Source organism: Lissotriton helveticus, chromosome 2_2, assembly GCF_964261635.1.
Source record: "Lissotriton helveticus chromosome 2_2, aLisHel1.1, whole genome shotgun sequence".
Classification (NCBI taxonomy): Eukaryota; Metazoa; Chordata; class Amphibia; order Caudata; family Salamandridae; genus Lissotriton; species Lissotriton helveticus.
Genome location: NC_136060.1, coordinates 190,246,157 through 190,264,953, shown reverse-complemented (window position 1 = coordinate 190,264,953; position 18,797 = coordinate 190,246,157). Strand labels below are relative to the sequence as shown.

The 18,797-nt window shown below is 49.5% G+C and overlaps 1 protein-coding gene across 1 annotated transcript in view; it reads left to right on the top strand.

Annotated features, from left to right (window-relative positions):
* Positions 1-18,797, top strand: part of FAM114A1 (family with sequence similarity 114 member A1) — a 271,172-nt gene that overhangs the window by 154,170 nt on the left and 98,205 nt on the right. Inside the window, exon 8 of the mRNA XM_078678335.1 lies at positions 15,838-15,961. Coding sequence (XP_078534461.1) covers positions 15,838-15,961 — 124 coding nt within the window. The remainder of the gene's footprint in view (positions 1-15,837; positions 15,962-18,797) is intronic.

Sequence of the window (18,797 nt, the reverse complement as noted above, 5' to 3'; positions counted from 1 at the left end):
CAAACGGGCTTAGAAATGCATCACGCTTTTGGTACTTGTTCCTTATTGCATTGATTCTTAATATGTTTTTCTGGATTGTAAAGTTTAAATTTAGATTGTGTTTTAAATCGAAGTATTCTGCAGTTAATGACTTGGCCCAAAGAAAAGTGATACTTATTAAACTGAAAGATATATTCTTCATCGTAGAGACGTCATGCATGGTAAATGTTATACGATTGTTTAACACTTTAATAAGTTAAATAGTTTGTCTCTGTTCAGATTCATTGAGAGTTCGATCTTAGCACCTACAATAGCTGCATTAAATCACACAAATAGTCATGTCATCACAGTCAGTCATGTAAAAATAATTTTTGGTGCAAGGGTGTGAAAAACGTTTTTTTTTTTAACACCATCATGTGCCCATTTTTGTGCATAATTGAATTTCACCTAAGACTAGCATAGTTCATTGGTAGGGGAGGATTCTCTTCTTGAACTGCAGGGGCAGCAGTGACATAAATAACCAACTGAGATGTACAGAGAATAGGTTTGCGCCAAGATTGTGCAGGATGAGGGAAGATGCATTACATACTGGTTTGTCTGTTTCATCATCCCATAAAGTGCAGTGCTATAGTGCTAGACGGTCATCAGGTATAATTGCAGATTAGTGAAGGTGACACTCAGATACACACCTGGGGAATAGCATGGAGAAGCGTAAGAACATTGTCAAGATCATTTAATTTTTGGGGTGAAGAAAAGCTGACTTTGTTTAAAACGGATCAAAGACTGAAGTCTTGATAATAGGAGGGTCAGAGTCACTGCCTTTTAACTAGTACTTCAACCTGGACTCTTACCCACAGATCTCAGCTGCACCGCACAATGAAATGTTGCGTTCAAGGCACGCTGCTTCTAACACAGTCTTTTCGAGAAAATTCTTCCACTCCTACTAACTCACCATTGAACAGAGCTTACATGTGTGCTAGTGATGGCCCAGTTGGACTAATATAAAGTAGTCTACACCAACCTACCAAAAAAGCTCAACAGAGTGGAACGAGCACAAAACCAGACAGCAAGGTGTCTATATTTCTAAAAATGTGACCACATTAAACCAGTGATGAAAGCTCTTCATTGGCTTCTTGCTACATCCAGGATGAAGATCAAAGTACTATGAAAAGTGCATGTTGCTTACTGACAAAGTTCAAAACTGCTTTCAAGATCTGGCACATCGCTATTCTGAAACCCGGAATCCACATTCATCGTCAGCACACAGAGCCAAGCAATATCTATTAGAGAGAATAATGTATAGAGGAAGATCCTGGGGGCGACAGGTTAGGGGCGAGAAGAACTCTATTTTTTGATAGATACTTCTAACCGTTGATTCCTCACCTTTAGAATATCCCTAGGCGCTAGTCTGGATTTAGTAGGTTTAAGCACCATAGTTTCTGCTCTATGGTAGGTGGCACGGTGGAGCTCTGCATTGACTCATGTGGCTTGAGCTTCAGATAAGCTCCACCTCTGTGTCAACGTAGGTTTCTTTCTTTCAATGCATTCATACATAGATCTAGAGCTCGCTTCCACTTTTTCTTTGTCAGGTTTTTTCTTTAGATTCTTCTTTGTGCTAGTGTGCAAGGGAACTATGTCCCCTTCTAAAACTACATAGTTTAAATCTTGTATGGACTGTTGTGAAAAATTATCAGTGTCAGACCCCGCTATCCCCCTATGAGGTATGGCTCTGGTGTTTAGGTTCGTGGTACGACACCAAGTCCTGCAAGGAGTGTGCCCTTATGATTGAGAAGCTGTATTTTCCTGTACGCCGAAAGAAGTCATAGAAGTCCCACTCTAAGTTGACGGCACAGTTCCAGCAACAGACCCTCATCACTGTTCAAGTCTTCTGGTAAATCGTAGCAGAAGCACAAAAAGGCCTAGTAGGCCTCTTTCCATTCCTGCCCCTCTCTGCTAGAAAAGTCACAAGGATGTCACTGTGCCTCTCAGTCTCACTCTTAGGGCCAGATGTAGGTAATTCCTATTTACCGACTCTTAAACACCGACTCATACCGAATCGGTATTTAAGAGTCGGTAAATAGGAAGGAGGCAGATGTAGGTAAAAAATTACCGAATCTGTAAGAGTCGGTATTTACCGAATCTGTAAATACCGATTCGGTATTTCACATTGATTCCTATGGGCCTTGAAGCCCATAGGAATCAATGTGAAATACCGATTCGGTATTTACAGATTCGGTAAATACCGAATCCTGCAAGGGTGCAGAGGGTGTCACTTTGACACCCTCTAGCACCCCAAGTACAGGCTTGTGTGCCATGTGGCACACAGACATGCCCTAAGGGCATGTCTGTGTGTCACATGGCACAGGTGTGCATGCACAGATGTGCATGCACACCTGAATTCGGTATTTTACCACCCAATAGGATTGGGTGGTAAAATACCGACTCTTAAGGGCCTGTGGCACTCTTAGGAGTGTCACCTACACATGGATTTACAGATTCGGTATATTTACCGATTCGGTAAAATACCGAAGTGGTAAATTTACCGAATCGGTAAATATACCGATTCTGTAAATTCAGACCCACCTACATCTCAAAAGCCAAATACCGGTCGGTAACGGCCGAAATCGGCCGTTACCGACCGGTATTTGGTGACCTACATCTGGCCCTTAGTCCCCTGGTGAGGAGCTGATTCCACAACTGATCACAACGCACCACGAATTTATGGGGCCTTTGGTTACTTTGCAAAAGATTGAAGTCTTTAGAGCGGCTGTGCTGTGAATCTTTGGTATTCTGTTAGCTCACTCTACCACGCCTTCAAAGGATCTGCTGACACCTCCAGATGGATTCCCACCACCTGGTTTGCCCTCTGCACTGTCTATGCTGCCTAAACTTTGACCCAAAGTCATCTTGGCCTCGACCAACATCACGTCCCAAAGCCATACTGATTCCCTAGGTCCCATTTCAATCCAACTCAGACAAAACCATATCTTTATCTCGGAGCCGCACTCCATTATTCCAACAATGTTCTTACTCTAACCAGAATCCACCAGCTTTTGGGCTTCACAGTGGGGATGATGGGGATGATTCTATCCCCATAACCCCCCACACTATGATGATGGAGTCTGTACATTGATTTGCAGGAGGCTAGTGGGTTGAACACTTTCCCAGACACTAGGCTGTGTTCTCCCCCCTAGGCTATCAATAAAAAATAGTGCTTTCTTTGCTGTTGTCATAAGAACTGCAGCTTTGGAAATAGATTTATAGCTGCCATCTATGGAAGTTAAGAATAACATGTTAACCTGGGCAGGCTTCCTCTGGGCTTTTACTGCCATTCACTGAAGCACTGCCTGACACATTAATAGGCACCTCGGCCCTATGTCAGAACATTTGGTTGTCACGGATTCCCACAGTAGAGTAAACCCCAGTTCTTTCCTTACAACTAACTCCCCCCCCCCCGACAGAGAGTCAAAGAGAATTGAAGCATTCAATTTTCATCTGCCAACCTAGCCCTCTTGTCAATCAATGCCAGTTGTTTTCCACTTTATCGACAGAATAGCGAGTTCTTGCTGGCAGTCTCTCAGGGAGTTTGGGTAAATCTAGCCCAACACATCCAGGATAGTCAGGATGTGGCCAAATGTATTATCCATTCTGGGTTGGATACTACTGATTGCTTGGGAGAAGCAATCATCAATAGCATGGCACTGTGGCGTCAAACATGGATGAGATCCACGACCTTCTCTAGTGATGTGCAAGTCTCACTGATGATATACCATTCAAAGGATCTTGCCTGTTTGTCAAGAAAGCCAGCTTCACAGTGGACTGCTTCAAAGAAATCCAGGCCCCATTTCTTCGCCTCTGTACTCCGACAAAACAGTACCCTCAACAGTTTGGCCCCTTTAAAGAATACTCCAGAGGTTTGGAGTATTAGCAACACCAAAGTCTTCGCCTCCGTAAGTCCTTTCAGGGTGAGGGCGGGGAGCAAGCAGACAGTGTCAAGGTCACCAGAGGCAGCAAGCCTCCTAGACCATGCGGCATCAGCCTCCAAGCTGTTTTAGTTTGACGGTAGTGGTATACAACTACCCTGTGCGGGGCAGGATCAGAGATTTCCAAGAGTAGCAACATATAACATCCAACAGGTGGGTCCTTAACCAAGCCCTGCTCTGCTGCGTGTTTGGGGTGAGCCAGCACAGGAGCTGACTTCCCCCCTGAGTCAACGTGCACGCTAGCCCAACTTTCGTGAAAACCCCTCCATGTATTTCCTTTTGCACAAAGTGTTGGGACGCAGGACAGTGCCTAGACACTGTGCACACAATCTACCCATGGGGACCTGGCGCTCTCAGATGTGTTGAGTGTTCGAGACTGGTAAGTACAGGTCATGCTTCTCGCAACCTGCGCCTCCTGTGGCAAGTCTGGTGTGTGTACACCGTGAGCGGGGCACTATCTGTACGTCAACTAGCTATGGAGACACAACACTGCCAGAGGCTGGTGGCTGCGCCTTATGTGGGACCTGTGCTCTGCCTACATATGAGGGTGACACTCTGCACAGGAGCTCCCTCTGCAGGGACACGCGTCTCTCTCAGATGTCTGCCAAAGGCTGGCAGCTCGTCCCTCCTGTGACATCTGCGAGTGAGACATTATCTGTACATGATGTAACACTGGAAGGACACGTGTGTCTGCCAGAGGAGGGAACACCACCACCCCCCTGTGAGGTCTGTGAACATGTGAGTGTGACGCTATCTGCACAGGATCTCCGTCTGCAGGGACACTCGTCTGTCTCAAATGTCTGCCGGAGGCTGGCAGCCAGCCCTTCCTGTGGGGCCTGTACTCTGTGTACATGTGAGTGTGACACTACATATCTACCCCTGGAAGGACAAACGTCTGTCTCAGATGTCTGCCGGAGGCTGGCAGCCCGTCCCTCCTGTGGGGCCTGTGTACATGCGAGTGTGACACTATACATGAACTCTCCCTGTTAGGATAGGTCTCTCTCTCTCAGATGTCTGTCGGAGGCTGGCAGCCCGCCCCTCGTGTGGGGCCTGTGTACATGCGAGTGTGACACTATACATGAACTCTCCCTGTTAGGATAGGTCTCTCTCTCTCAGATGTCTGTCGGAGGCTGGCAGCCCGCCCCTCGTGTGGGGCCTGTGTACATGTGAGTGTGACACTATACATGAACTCTCCCTGTTAGGATAGGTCTCTCTCTCTCAGATGTCTACCAGAGGCTGGCAGCCCGCCCCTCCTGTGAGGCCTGTGTACATGCGAGTGTGACACTATACATGAACTCTCCCTGTTAGGATAGGTCTCTCTCTCTCAGATGTCTGTCGGAGGCTGGCAGCCCGCCCCTCGTGTGGGGCCTGTGTACATGCGAGTGTGACACTATACATGAACTCTCCCTGTTAGGATAGGTCTCTCTCTCTCAGATGTCTACTAGAGGCTGGCAGCCCGCCCCTCGTGTGGGGCCTGTGTACATGCGAGTGTGACACTATACATGAACTCTCCCTGTTAGGATAGGTCTCTCTCTCTCTCTCAGATGTCTACTAGAGGCTGGCAGCCCGCCCCTCGTGTGGGGCCTGTGTACATGCGAGTGTGACACTATACATGAACTCTCCCTGTTAGGATAGGTCTCTCTCTCTCAGATGTCTGCCGGAGCCTGGCAGCCCGTCCCTCCTGAGGGGCCTGTGTACATGCGAGTGTGACACTATACATGAACTCTCCCTGTTAGGATAGGTGTCTCTCTCTCTCAGATGTCTACCAGAGGCTGGCAGCCAGCCCTTCCTGTGGGGCCTGTGTACATGCGAGTGTGACACTATACATGAACTCTCCCTGTTACGATAGGTGTCTCTCTCTCAGATGTCTGCCGGAGCCTGGCAGCCCGTCCCTCCTGAGGGGCCTGTGTACATGCGAGTGTGACACTATACATGAACTCTCCCTGTTAGGATAGGTCTCTCTCTCTCAGATGTCTACCAGAGGCTGGCAGCCCGCCCCTCGTGTGGGGCCTGTGTACATGTGAGTGTGACACTATACATGAACTCTCCCTGTTAGGATAGGTGTCTCTCTCTCTCAGATGTCTACCAGAGGCTGGCAGCCCGCCCCTCGTGTGGGGCCTGTGTACATGCGAGTGTGACACTATACATGAACTCTCCCTGTTAGGATAGGTCTCTCTCTCTCAGATGTCTACCAGAGGCTGGCAGCCCGCCCCTCGTGTGGGGCCTGTGTACATGCGAGTGTGACACTATACATGAACTCTCCCTGTTAGGATAGGTCTCTCTCTCTCAGATGTCTACCAGAGGCTGGCAGCCCGTCCCTCCTGTGAGGCCTGTGTACATGCGAGTGTGACACTATACATGAACTCTCCCTGTTAGGATAGGTCTCTCTCTCTCAGATGTCTACCAGAGGCTGTCAGCCCGCCCCTCGTGTGGGGCCTGTGTACATGTGAGTGTGACACTATACATGAACTCTCCCTGTTAGGATAGGTCTCTCTCTCTCAGATGTCTGTCAGAGGCTGACAGCCCGCCCCTCGTGTGGGGCCTGTGTATATGGGAGTGTGACACTATACATGAACTCTCCCTGTTAGGATAGGTGTCTCTCTCTCTCAGATGTCTACTAGAGGCTGGCAGCCCGTCCCTCCTGAGGGGCCTGTGTACATGCGAGTGTGACACTATACATGAACTCTCCCTGTTAGGATAGGTGTCTCTCTCTCTCAGATGTCTACCAGAGGCTGGCAGCCCGTCCCTCGTGTGGGGCCTGTGTACATGCGAGTGTGACACTATACATGAACTCTCCCTGTTAGGATAGGTCTCTCTCTCTCAGATGTCTGTCGGAGGCTGGCAGCCCGCCCCTAGTGTGGGGCCTGTGTACATGCGAGTGTGACACTATACATGAACTCTCCCTGTTAGGATAGGTGTCTCTCTCTCTCAGATGTCGACCAGAGGCTGGCAGCCCGTCCCTCCTGAGGGGCCTGTGTACATGCAAGTGTGACACTATACATGAACTCTCCCTGTTAGGATAGGTCTCTCTCTCTCAGATGTCTGCCGGAGGCTGGCAGCCCGTCCCTCCTGTGGGGCCTGTGTACATGTGAGTGTGACACTATACATGAACTCTCCCTGTTAGGATAGGTCTCTCTCTCTCAGATGTCTGTCGGAGGCTGGCAGCCCGTCCCTCCTGAGGGGCCTGTGTACATGCGAGTGTGACACTATACATGAACTCTCCCTGTTAGGATAGGTCTCTCTCTCTCAGAAGTCTGTCAGAGGCTGACAGCCCGCCCCTCGTGTGGGACCTGTGTATATGTGAGTGTGACACTATACATGAACTCTCCCTGTTAGGATAGGTCTCTCTCTCTCAGATGTCTACCAGAGGCTGGCAGCCCGTCCCTCCTGAGGGGCCTGTGTACATGCGAGTGTGACACTATACATGAACTCTCCCTGTTAGGATAGGTCTCTCTCTCTCAGATGTCTGTCAGAGGCTGGCAGCCCGCCCCTCGTGTGGGGCCCGTGTACATGCGAGTGTGACACTATACATGAACTCTCCCTGTTAGGATAGGTGTCTCTCTCTCTCAGATGTCTACCAGAGGCTGGCAGCCCGTCCCTCCTGAGGGGCCTGTGTACATGCGAGTGTGACACTATACATGAACTCTCCCTGTTAGGATAGGTCTCTCTCTCTCAGATGTTTACCAGAGGCTGGCAGCCCGCCCCTCGTGTGGGGCCTGTGTACATGCGAGTGTGACACTATACATGAACTCTCCCTGTTAGGATAGGTGTCTCTCTCTCAGATGTCTACCAGAGGCTGGCAGCCCGTCCCTCCTGTGGGGCCTGTGTACATGCGAGTGTGACACTATACATGAACTCTCCCTGTTAGGATAGGTCTCTCTCTCTCAGATGTCTACCAGAGGCTGGCAGCCCGCCCCTCGTGTGGGGCCTGTGTACATGTGAGTGTGACACTATACATGAACTCTCCCTGTTAGGATAGGTCTCTCTCTCTCAGATGTCTGTCGGAGGCTGGCAGCCCGTCCCTCGTGTGGGGCCTGTGTACATGCGATAGTGACACTATACATGACCTCTCCCTATTAGGATAGGTCTCTCTCTCTCAGATGTCTACCAGAGGCTGGCAGCCCGTCCCTCCTGAGGGGCCTGTGTACATGCGAGTGTGACACTATACATGAACTCTCCCTGTTAGGATAGGTCTCTCTCTCTCAGATGTCTACCAGAGGCTGGCAGCCCGTCCCTCCTGAGGGGCCTGTGTACATGCGAGTGTGACACTATACATGAACTCTCCCTGTTAGGATAGGTCTCTCTCTCTCAGATGTCTGTCGGAGGCTGGCAGCCCGCCCCTCGTGTGGGGCCTGTGTACATGCGAGTGTGACACTATACATGAACTCTCCCTGTTAGGATAGGTCTCTCTCTCTCAGATGTCTACCAGAGGCTGGTAGCCCGCCCCTCGTGTGGGGCCTGTGTACATGCGAGTGTGACACTATACATGAACTCTCCCTGTTAGGATAGGTCTCTCTCTCTCAGATGTCTGTCGGAGGCTGGCAGCCCGCCCCTCGTGTGGGGCCTGTGTACATGCGAGTGTGACACTATACATGAACTCTCCCTGTTAGGATAGGTCTCTCTCTCTCAGATGTCTGCCGGAGCCTGGCAGCCCGCCCCTCGTGTGGGGCCTGTGTACATGCGAGTGTGACACTATACATGAACTCTCCCTGTTAGGATAGGTCTCTCTCTCTCAGATGTCTACCAGAGGCTGGCAGCCCGCCCCTCGTGTGGGGCCTGTGTACATGCGAGTGTGACACTATACATGAACTCTCCCTGTTAGGATAGGTCTCTCTCTCTCAGATGTCTACCAGAGGCTGGCAGCCCGTCCCTCCTGTGGGGCCTGTGTACATGCGAGTGTGACACTATACATGAACTCTCCCTGTTAGGATAGGTCTCTCTCTCTCAGATGTCTGTCGGAGGCTGGCAGCCCGCCCCTCGTGTGGGGCCTGTGTACATGTGAGTGTGACACTATACATGAACTCTCCCTGTTAGGATAGGTGTCTCTCTCTCTCAGATGTCTACCAGAGGCTGGCAGCCCGTCCCTCGTGTGGAGCCTGTGCTCTGAGTGCAACACTGTCTACACAAGGTCTCCCTCTACAGGGACAGGCATCTCTGTCAGTTGTCTGCCAGAAGCTGGCAGCCCGTCCCTCGTGTGGGGCCTGTGTACATGTGAGTGTGACACTATACATGAACTCTCCCTGTTAGGATAGGTCTCTCTCTCTCAGATGTCTGTCGGAGGCTGGCAGCCCGTCCCTCGTGTGGGGCCTGTGTACATGCGATAGTGACACTATACATGAACTCTCCCTATTAGGATAGGTCTCTCTCTCTCAGATGTCTACCAGAGGCTGGCAGCCCGTCCCTCCTGAGGGGCCTGTGTACATGCGAGTGTGACACTATACATGAACTCTCCCTGTTAGGATAGGTCTCTCTCTCTCAGATGTCTACCAGAGGCTGGCAGCCCGTCCCTCCTGAGGGGCCTGTGTACATGCGAGTGTGACACTATACATGAACTCTCCCTGTTAGGATAGGTCTCTCTCTCTCAGATGTCTGTCGGAGGCTGGCAGCCCGCCCCTCGTGTGGGGCCTGTGTACATGCGAGTGTGACACTATACATGAACTCTCCCTGTTAGGATAGGTCTCTCTCTCTCAGATGTCTACCAGAGGCTGGCAGCCCGTCCCTCCTGAGGGGCCTGTGTACATGCGAGTGTGACACTATACATGAACTCTCCCTGTTAGGATAGGTCTCTCTCTCTCAGATGTCTACCAGAGGCTGGCAGCCCGTCCCTCCTGAGGGGCCTGTGTACATGCGAGTGTGACACTATACATGAACTCTCCCTGTTAGGATAGGTCTCTCTCTCTCAGATGTCTGTCGGAGGCTGGCAGCCCGCCCCTCGTGTGGGGCCTGTGTACATGCGAGTGTGACACTATACATGAACTCTCCCTGTTAGGATAGGTCTCTCTCTCTCAGATGTCTACCAGAGGCTGGCAGCCCGCCCCTCGTGTGGGGCCTGTGTACATGCGAGTGTGACACTATACATGAACTCTCCCTGTTAGGATAGGTCTCTCTCTCTCAGATGTCTGTCGGAGGCTGGCAGCCCGCCCCTCGTGTGGGGCCTGTGTACATGCGAGTATGACACTATACATGAACTCTCCCTGTTAGGATAGGTCTCTCTCTCTCAGATGTCTGCCGGAGCCTGGCAGCCCGCCCCTCGTGTGGGGCCTGTGTACATGCGAGTGTGACACTATACATGAACTCTCCCTGTTAGGATAGGTCTCTCTCTCTCAGATGTCTACCAGAGGCTGGCAGCCCGCCCCTCGTGTGGGGCCTGTGTACATGCGAGTGTGACACTATACATGAACTCTCCCTGTTAGGATAGGTCTCTCTCTCTCAGATGTCTACCAGAGGCTGGCAGCCCGTCCCTCCTGTGGGGCCTGTGTACATGCGAGTGTGACACTATACATGAACTCTCCCTGTTAGGATAGGTCTCTCTCTCTCAGATGTCTGTCGGAGGCTGTCAGCCCGCCCCTCGTGTGGGGCCTGTGTACATGTGAGTGTGACACTATACATGAACTCTCCCTGTTAGGATAGGTCTCTCTCTCTCAGATGTCTGTCAGAGGCTGACAGCCCGCCCCTCGTGTGGGGCCTGTGTATATGGGAGTGTGACACTATACATGAACTCTCCCTGTTAGGATAGGTGTCTCTCTCTCTCAGATGTCTACTAGAGGCTGGCAGCCCGTCCCTCCTGAGGGGCCTGTGTACATGCGAGTGTGACACTATACATGAACTCTCCCTGTTAGGATAGGTGTCTCTCTCTCTCAGATGTCTACCAGAGGCTGGCAGCCCGTCCCTCGTGTGGGGCCTGTGTACATGCGAGTGTGACACTATACATGAACTCTCCCTGTTAGGATAGGTCTCTCTCTCTCAGATGTCTGTCGGAGGCTGGCAGCCCGCCCCTAGTGTGGGGCCTGTGTACATGCGAGTGTGACACTATACATGAACTCTCCCTGTTAGGATAGGTGTCTCTCTCTCTCAGATGTCGACCAGAGGCTGGCAGCCCGTCCCTCCTGAGGGGCCTGTGTACATGCGAGTGTGACACTATACATGAACTCTCCCTGTTAGGATAGGTCTCTCTCTCTCAGATGTCTGTCGGAGGCTGGCAGCCCGTCCCTCCTGTGGGGCCTGTGTACATGTGAGTGTGACACTATACATGAACTCTCCCTGTTAGGATAGGTCTCTCTCTCTCAGATGTCTGTCGGAGGCTGGCAGCCCGTCCCTCCTGAGGGGCCTGTGTACATGCGAGTGTGACACTATACATGAACTCTCCCTGTTAGGATAGGTCTCTCTCTCTCAGAAGTCTGTCAGAGGCTGACAGCCCGCCCCTCGTGTGGGGCCTGTGTATATGTGAGTGTGACACTATACATGAACTCTCCCTGTTAGGATAGGTCTCTCTCTCTCAGATGTCTACCAGAGGCTGGCAGCCCATCCCTCCTGAGGGGCCTGTGTACATGCGAGTGTGACACTATACATGAACTCTCCCTGTTAGGATAGGTCTCTCTCTCTCAGATGTCTGTCAGAGGCTGGCAGCCCGCCCCTCGTGTGGGGCCCGTGTACATGCGAGTGTGACACTATACATGAACTCTCCCTGTTAGGATAGGTGTCTCTCTCTCTCAGATGTCTACCAGAGGCTGGCAGCCCGTCCCTCCTGAGGGGCCTGTGTACATGCGAGTGTGACACTATACATGAACTCTCCCTGTTAGGATAGGTCTCTCTCTCTCAGATGTTTACCAGAGGCTGGCAGCCCGCCCCTCGTGTGGGGCCTGTGTACATGCGAGTGTGACACTATACATGAACTCTCCCTGTTAGGATAGGTGTCTCTCTCTCAGATGTCTACCAGAGGCTGGCAGCCCGTCCCTCCTGTGGGGCCTGTGTACATGCGAGTGTGACACTATACATGAACTCTCCCTGTTAGGATAGGTCTCTCTCTCTCAGATGTCTACCAGAGGCTGGCAGCCCGCCCCTCGTGTGGGGCCTGTGTAGATGTGAGTGTGACACTATACATGAACTCTCCCTGTTAGGATAGGTCTCTCTCTCTCAGATGTCTGTCGGAGGCTGGCAGCCCGTCCCTCGTGTGGGGCCTGTGTACATGCGAGTGTGACACTATACATGAACTCTCCCTATTAGGATAGGTCTCTCTCTCTCAGATGTCTACCAGAGGCTGGCAGCCCGTCCCTCCTGAGGGGCCTGTGTACATGCGAGTGTGACACTATACATGAACTCTCCCTGTTAGGATAGGTCTCTCTCTCTCAGATGTCTACCAGAGGCTGGCAGCCCGTCCCTCCTGAGGGGCCTGTGTACATGCGAGTGTGACACTATACATGAACTCTCCCTGTTAGGATAGGTCTCTCTCTCTCAGATGTCTGTCGGAGGCTGGCAGCCCGCCCCTCGTGTGGGGCCTGTGTACATGCGAGTGTGACACTATACATGAACTCTCCCTGTTAGGATAGGTCTCTCTCTCTCAGATGTCTACCGGAGGCTGGCAGCCCGCCCCTCGTGTGGGGCCTGTGTACATGCGAGTGTGACACTATACATGAACTCTCCCTGTTAGGATAGGTCTCTCTCTCTCAGATGTCTGTCGGAGGCTGGCAGCCCGCCCCTCGTGTGGGGCCTGTGTACATGCGAGTGTGACACTATACATGAACTCTCCCTGTTAGGATAGGTCTCTCTCTCTCAGATGTCTGCCGGAGCCTGGCAGCCCGCCCCTCGTGTGGGGCCTGTGTACATGCGAGTGTGACACTATACATGAACTCTCCCTGTTAGGATAGGTCTCTCTCTCTCAGATGTCTACCAGAGGCTGGCAGCCCGCCCCTCGTGTGGGGCCTGTGTACATGCGAGTGTGACACTATACATGAACTCTCCCTGTTAGGATAGGTCTCTCTCTCTCAGATGTCTACCAGAGGCTGGCAGCCCGTCCCTCCTGTGGGGCCTGTGTACATGCGAGTGTGACACTATACATGAACTCTCCCTGTTAGGATAGGTCTCTCTCTCTCAGATGTCTGTCGGAGGCTGGCAGCCCGCCCCTCGTGTGGGGCCTGTGTACATGTGAGTGTGACACTATACATGAACTCTCCCTGTTAGGATAGGTGTCTCTCTCTCTCAGATGTCTACCAGAGGCTGGCAGCCCGTCCCTCGTGTGGAGCCTGTGCTCTGAGTGCAACACTGTCTACACAAGGTCTCCCTCTACAGGGACAGGCATCTCTGTCAGTTGTCTGCCAGAAGCTGGCAGCCCGTCCCTCTTGTGACATCTGTGTATTTGCGAGTGAGACACTAACTGTACATGATGTACCACTGGAAGGACATGCTTGTCTCTCAGATGTCTGCTAGAGGCTGGAACACCGCCCCTCCTGTGAGGTCTGTGTACATGCGAGTGTGACACTGTCCTCACAGGATCTCTGTTTGCAGGTACACACGGGTATTCACTATTTTCATAAGGGCCGTCCACCCTGCCAAGATGTTGGGCCCCACTGAAATATGCCGAACTTGTCCTGTGTAATTTTCACACACTGGGACACCTTCAGCAGCGCCTGCACCTTGTCGGCTTTCATTCCGAGCAGCAATGTTGAGGCAGATTCTGGGCTTTTTTATTTTCACCCCTAGCTGGGTCAAAGGCCAGAGTCGAAGATAAGGGGCCATCAGGCCTTTTGTTCCAATATGATCCTGGCTAGGTGTTGTCTGGAGCCATACACTTAGATGCAAATGTACCAGAATGGAAACAAAGGCACACAGCTTATCACTTCACAGGTACTAAACAGAGGCATGCTTTTGACTTTGTCCAGCCCCTGTTTATAAGAGATGCATGCACTGTAAGAATGTCAGCTTTATTGGTCCGTCCCAATTTTTACACAAATAATTTAATGTTCACTATTTTATTACTTTTATAGCGCAATTCATCTCAATGCAGGGTGTCGAAGCGCTTTATGCAACGTACATATACATTGACGATAAACTATGTAGTTGTGTAAATTAATTTACAAGATGTGTTACATAAGACCGGGTGATAGGGTGTTGGAATCACATGTCCTTCATAGTTCACTGTGCTATATTAGAAGGATTACAATTTATGAACTGCAAATAACAAATGGAACTCTGTTGAAAGCAGTAACCCACTCACCCATCTACATAACATACAAATCTGTCCTTGGCATGTTACATAATGTGCATTGCAGGAGACATTGACGTTCTATACCACTCTGATTCAAACCTGGGATTAGACACAGATCTCTCCAGCAAAAGTGCTAACCTCCAGAGTTAATATTATTCCCTGAGACATAGCTGTGGCACAACGATCTCTGCAGCAGGTGCCTTAACCCCATAAGATATTTATTTCAAAATGCAGACTTTACAGCCAATCAAGCAGAACACATCTACTGCCATGTTTCTCCTTGTCGCTCATGTATTTGTGGCAGTTAAATAAATATATATATTAATATTTTTGTCATTGTCTACTGTAAACTGTGGCTGTTCATTGGCCAAAAGGCTTAGTCTCGCCTTAGTACCACCTTGCCTCGTTTTGTAAGCTCCAGTGGCAACACCCCCTGTTATGTGGGTTGTTACTCGGTAGGCTTTAATCACAGCCTCTGAGCTCTATTTTCTCAAATAGCTTTGTACTGCCTGCTGTTGCAGCAGGACACGCACTCTCCTAACGCTTTTGATTTATTTTTATAGCCTGGGCGCCGAATGCATTTGCAATGCAATAGGTCCCGCATTTGCAAGAGTTTAAGCTATTGGCATTGTAAATGACAAGGCCTTTTATTTATCGGTTTTAAAAAGAGCACATAAATAAAAGGCATTGGCATTTACAGTGCTACTAGCTCAAAATCTCGTAAATGTGAGACCTATTGCATTGCAAATGCTTGTTTTTTTAAGGGACACCTTGCATTGCCTCGCGCTTTAATTGCTGAGCAGTTTCCTCAAATGTTGTAAGGATGTTATAAATAAGCACAGGCTTTTATATGCTTTGATAAGTGGATTGGTGTATGTTCAATAATTGGATACTGTGTGGAAACAAGTGTTGTTTTATTATTGTTTCCTATTCCTGGTACTGTAACTTAGAATTGGAATTAGCCAATAGCGATACCGATAGCGTTGCAAATGCTTGTTGCATTCTGGTACTGTAAAGTGAGGCAAGGCCTGATCTCTTTTCAGAAAGAGCGCCTATCAAGTCACCCGCTTGCTATGAATTCTGTGACCTTTCAGCCTCCCTCGATCCATTGACTAAAAGGCTCTGTAACCTCGCGCCGCTTGCAAATCAGCCCCCGCTGGCTCGTGTAATTTATATTTATTGCAGGTCAACACAAATTTGCACTACATTTCCTGAAAATGTGCCAATGTTTGATCCAATAGCCTTGGACGGGGCATGAAACACGTATCGGGGCTATGCTATTTATTTATGAGGAAAGCACTTTCCGAAAATAGAAATGACACTCCTTCTGAGAATAGGGTCTTGCTTAAAAACGCTTTTCTGCAAAGCCCCGAGTGCAGCATATTACGGGCGTTGTCCTCGTGAAACTAATGATTGCGCAGACTAAAATTGCACGGTTTGTCCTGTGGATGCGCTCTCGCCACGCTCCAGTTTTAATATGGTGGACGCATCCCTGGATTAGAGTGTGTCCCGTCTTTTATTTCATAATTCCATTTGCTGATGGATAATGCCATGCCTGGGATTTGCGTTCTGCGCGCTCTGTTATTATTTATTCTCTGATTGAGCGCGTCATTTGATTACCTCCGCTCTGAGGCATGCGGAATTGTATTAAGCGTGATGGCCTTTCAATTTCAGGTCCAGTCGTATGTAACGTCGCTGGAAGGAGATGAGCTGGAAACCGTGAAAGCAGATCTGGTGGCCATCAAGGACATCTTTCTTCAGAAGGAGCTGGAAAAGGAGGCGGAGCCGGAAGAGGCAGGTATGGACCAATCAAGATGTGCTGCAGTCCTTTGTAAACTGGAGGAAGTGCAGCCTTAATGGAGGGAAAGAGGGGATGTACTCAAAATATCTTTTAATTATCGCATGTGCACAATTACAGATGTGTGCGGTACTGCATCTACTATTTATTTACTGTATTTTTAGGTGACTGTGCAAGTCGTCCATTTCTGTAGGTTTGAGCCTAAATTTGCAGTTTAGTGCTAACTTTTAAGTGATTCGCAAAGAATCTCAGGAGGCTTCCTGGAAATCTAGACTTCCATCAATACTCCTCTTCATAAAATTGGATTCCACCAGGAGTACATGTATGTGTGTGTTTCCAGCGTGGAAGCTGCAAGAGATGTGTGAATGCCAACAGTTCTTTAAGTTAGTGGTTATTTGGCTAATTTTGGAGAATGGCCAATCCTGAAATGCTACCTGACTCACGAACACACACTTGCACACTATTACAGTCATACGTATGCTTTATGTTCGTAAAGTTCAATACATTCCGATTCTGTGAACCAGGATGAGGAATTTACCATCTTTAAATTTCTTTTTTGAACTCTAAGGTAGCACTTAGAGGCGTCCAGCGCTATCCCATCCCACACACACTTGTCCAACACCAACTAATGAGGGTGACTGGTGTTCATGGGCAAAAGGGGTATTGACATGTCACCCTTGGCGGAGAGGCAATAATATGGAAATAAACACAGAGCAGCTGAAAATGAATCACTTCTCTGAGACAGTGAGCTGAAACGCTTGGGTGAACTCTAGGGAACTTTGCTGATGTCCTACTGCGCAAGTGCCAGCCGGGCCAGTTTTTTCTTCGACCTGCAGGTACAAGCTACAGCTGTGACATCACAAGGAGGGAGTCAGCAGTGACATCACAGGAGAGGGAGTGCTGAATTAGAAAGCAGGTGATCCGGTTCCTTTTGGGGCACCTAAACAGTGGCTCCAAAAGCAACGGGATCACTTAAATGGCTGGGAGTGGAGCAGGCCAATGAGACAAGGCGGGAGTGGGTGGCAACAATTTGTTGGTCATCACAGAGGGACAGGCTATAGGAGGTGTTCAGGGGGATGCTTTCTTGGCAGTAACACATGTATAATACTGCATTTGGTTTCACTTTGAAAAAATACTTTATGGAGCTGAGCACATCAGGTTGCTCCTTACCTCGACCATAGAGGCCTACGAGAGTGAAGTAACCAGCTGCAGACAACAATTGCACGTGTGGACTAAGAGGTAGAGGTGCAGTTAAGCTTCTGCCTGCATCAGGGGTTTCATCGACTGCCCCCCCTCCCCCCTACAGGGAGTGGGGTTCTTGATGGGACTCATATGTCTGCAGCACGGCAGACAAAGGCGCATAATTAATTTGAAAGGGTGAGTGAGTAAATGGAAAAATGGGTGGATAAATGGATGTAATGGTGCATGGATGAATAAGTGAAAGGATGGATTTAAGAATGGAAGAGTGAAAGGCAGAGAGGGTGTATGAGTGAAAGGGAGGGTGGATGGATGGAGTGAATATATGGGTTTCTGGATGATGAGATAAAGGATGGATGTTAGAATGAGTTAAAGGATGGATGAATGAGTGGACGGGTAAATAGATGGATGGATGAGGGGGGGTGTGGATGAGTGAAAGGATGGATGATCGAAAGGATGTATGTAAAGATGGATGATTAAAACATTGGATGGATGAGTGAAAGGCATGGTAGATGGATGTCTGAATGAAAGGCTGGATGGATGACTGAAATGGTGAATTGAAGGATGAAAGCATGGATAGATGGATGAATGAGTGAAAGGGTAAATGGAGGGTGGATGGATGGGACTACGGGTGGGTGGATGGATGGGTGTAAGGATGGATGGCAGAGTGAAACCGTTGATAGATGGATGAGCCAAAGGTAGGATGATAGATTGATGGGGTGAAAGGATGGATAGTTTGAGTGAAAGGGTGGTGGATGAGAGAAAGGATGGATAGATGAATGGATGAATGGTTGAAAGGGGGTGGATATGTGAAAGGGTGAATTGATTTGTTTGATGTGTAGGTGTCCCTGGACCAGGAGCTGCTCTCCTTTATGGGCTCCACAGCTACACCACACCCTCCTTGTTTTGTGGTCCAATTTATTGTATCAAGAGTGAATAATTATTCATTCTTAACATAAGTAAAGATAAAATGCAGACCCAATACGGGTCCAGCAATGAACTGAGGCAGGTAGTGACGTTGTTTGATTCCTGGCACAGGTGGATGAAGGTGCCTGCGCCATTCCAGCACTGTCAGCATTTCTGTGTGAGTTAAATTGAGAGAGAGTCAGTGAAGGAGTGAGTGAGAATGAGTGGCAGTAAGGACCAGTATGTGTGAGAGTGAATGTGAGCGAGTGAGGGAGAATGACAGTGAGTGTAACTGAGTGTTAATGTACGTGAGACTGAGTCACAGTAAGACTGAATAATTCTGAGTGAGTGAAAATGAGTGGGACTGAGGGGGAAAAAGTGAATTTGTAAGACTGAGTGAGTCAGAGTGAGACAGTAAACTTAATGCAAGAAAGTGTGAGAGAACCCTTCAAGAAAAAGCTCTCTGGAGTTCGACCCAAGGATTACGCCTCACCACTTTTAAAGGTTACCAGCCGCCACAGCAACTAATGAGCGGTAAATTATGCCAATATAGTAGGAGTATGACTTGATGGATCTTCTCATTTACATCACGTGTAAAGACCATCACATGTCCTCTATAAATCAGTGTGGCTTTGAAAAGTTACGCGGAGCTGTATTCCTGGGTGGCATTACCCCTCTGCCCAATTATAAATGGTCCGGTGTTGCCATGGCCGGATTTCACAAGAATGGGAGC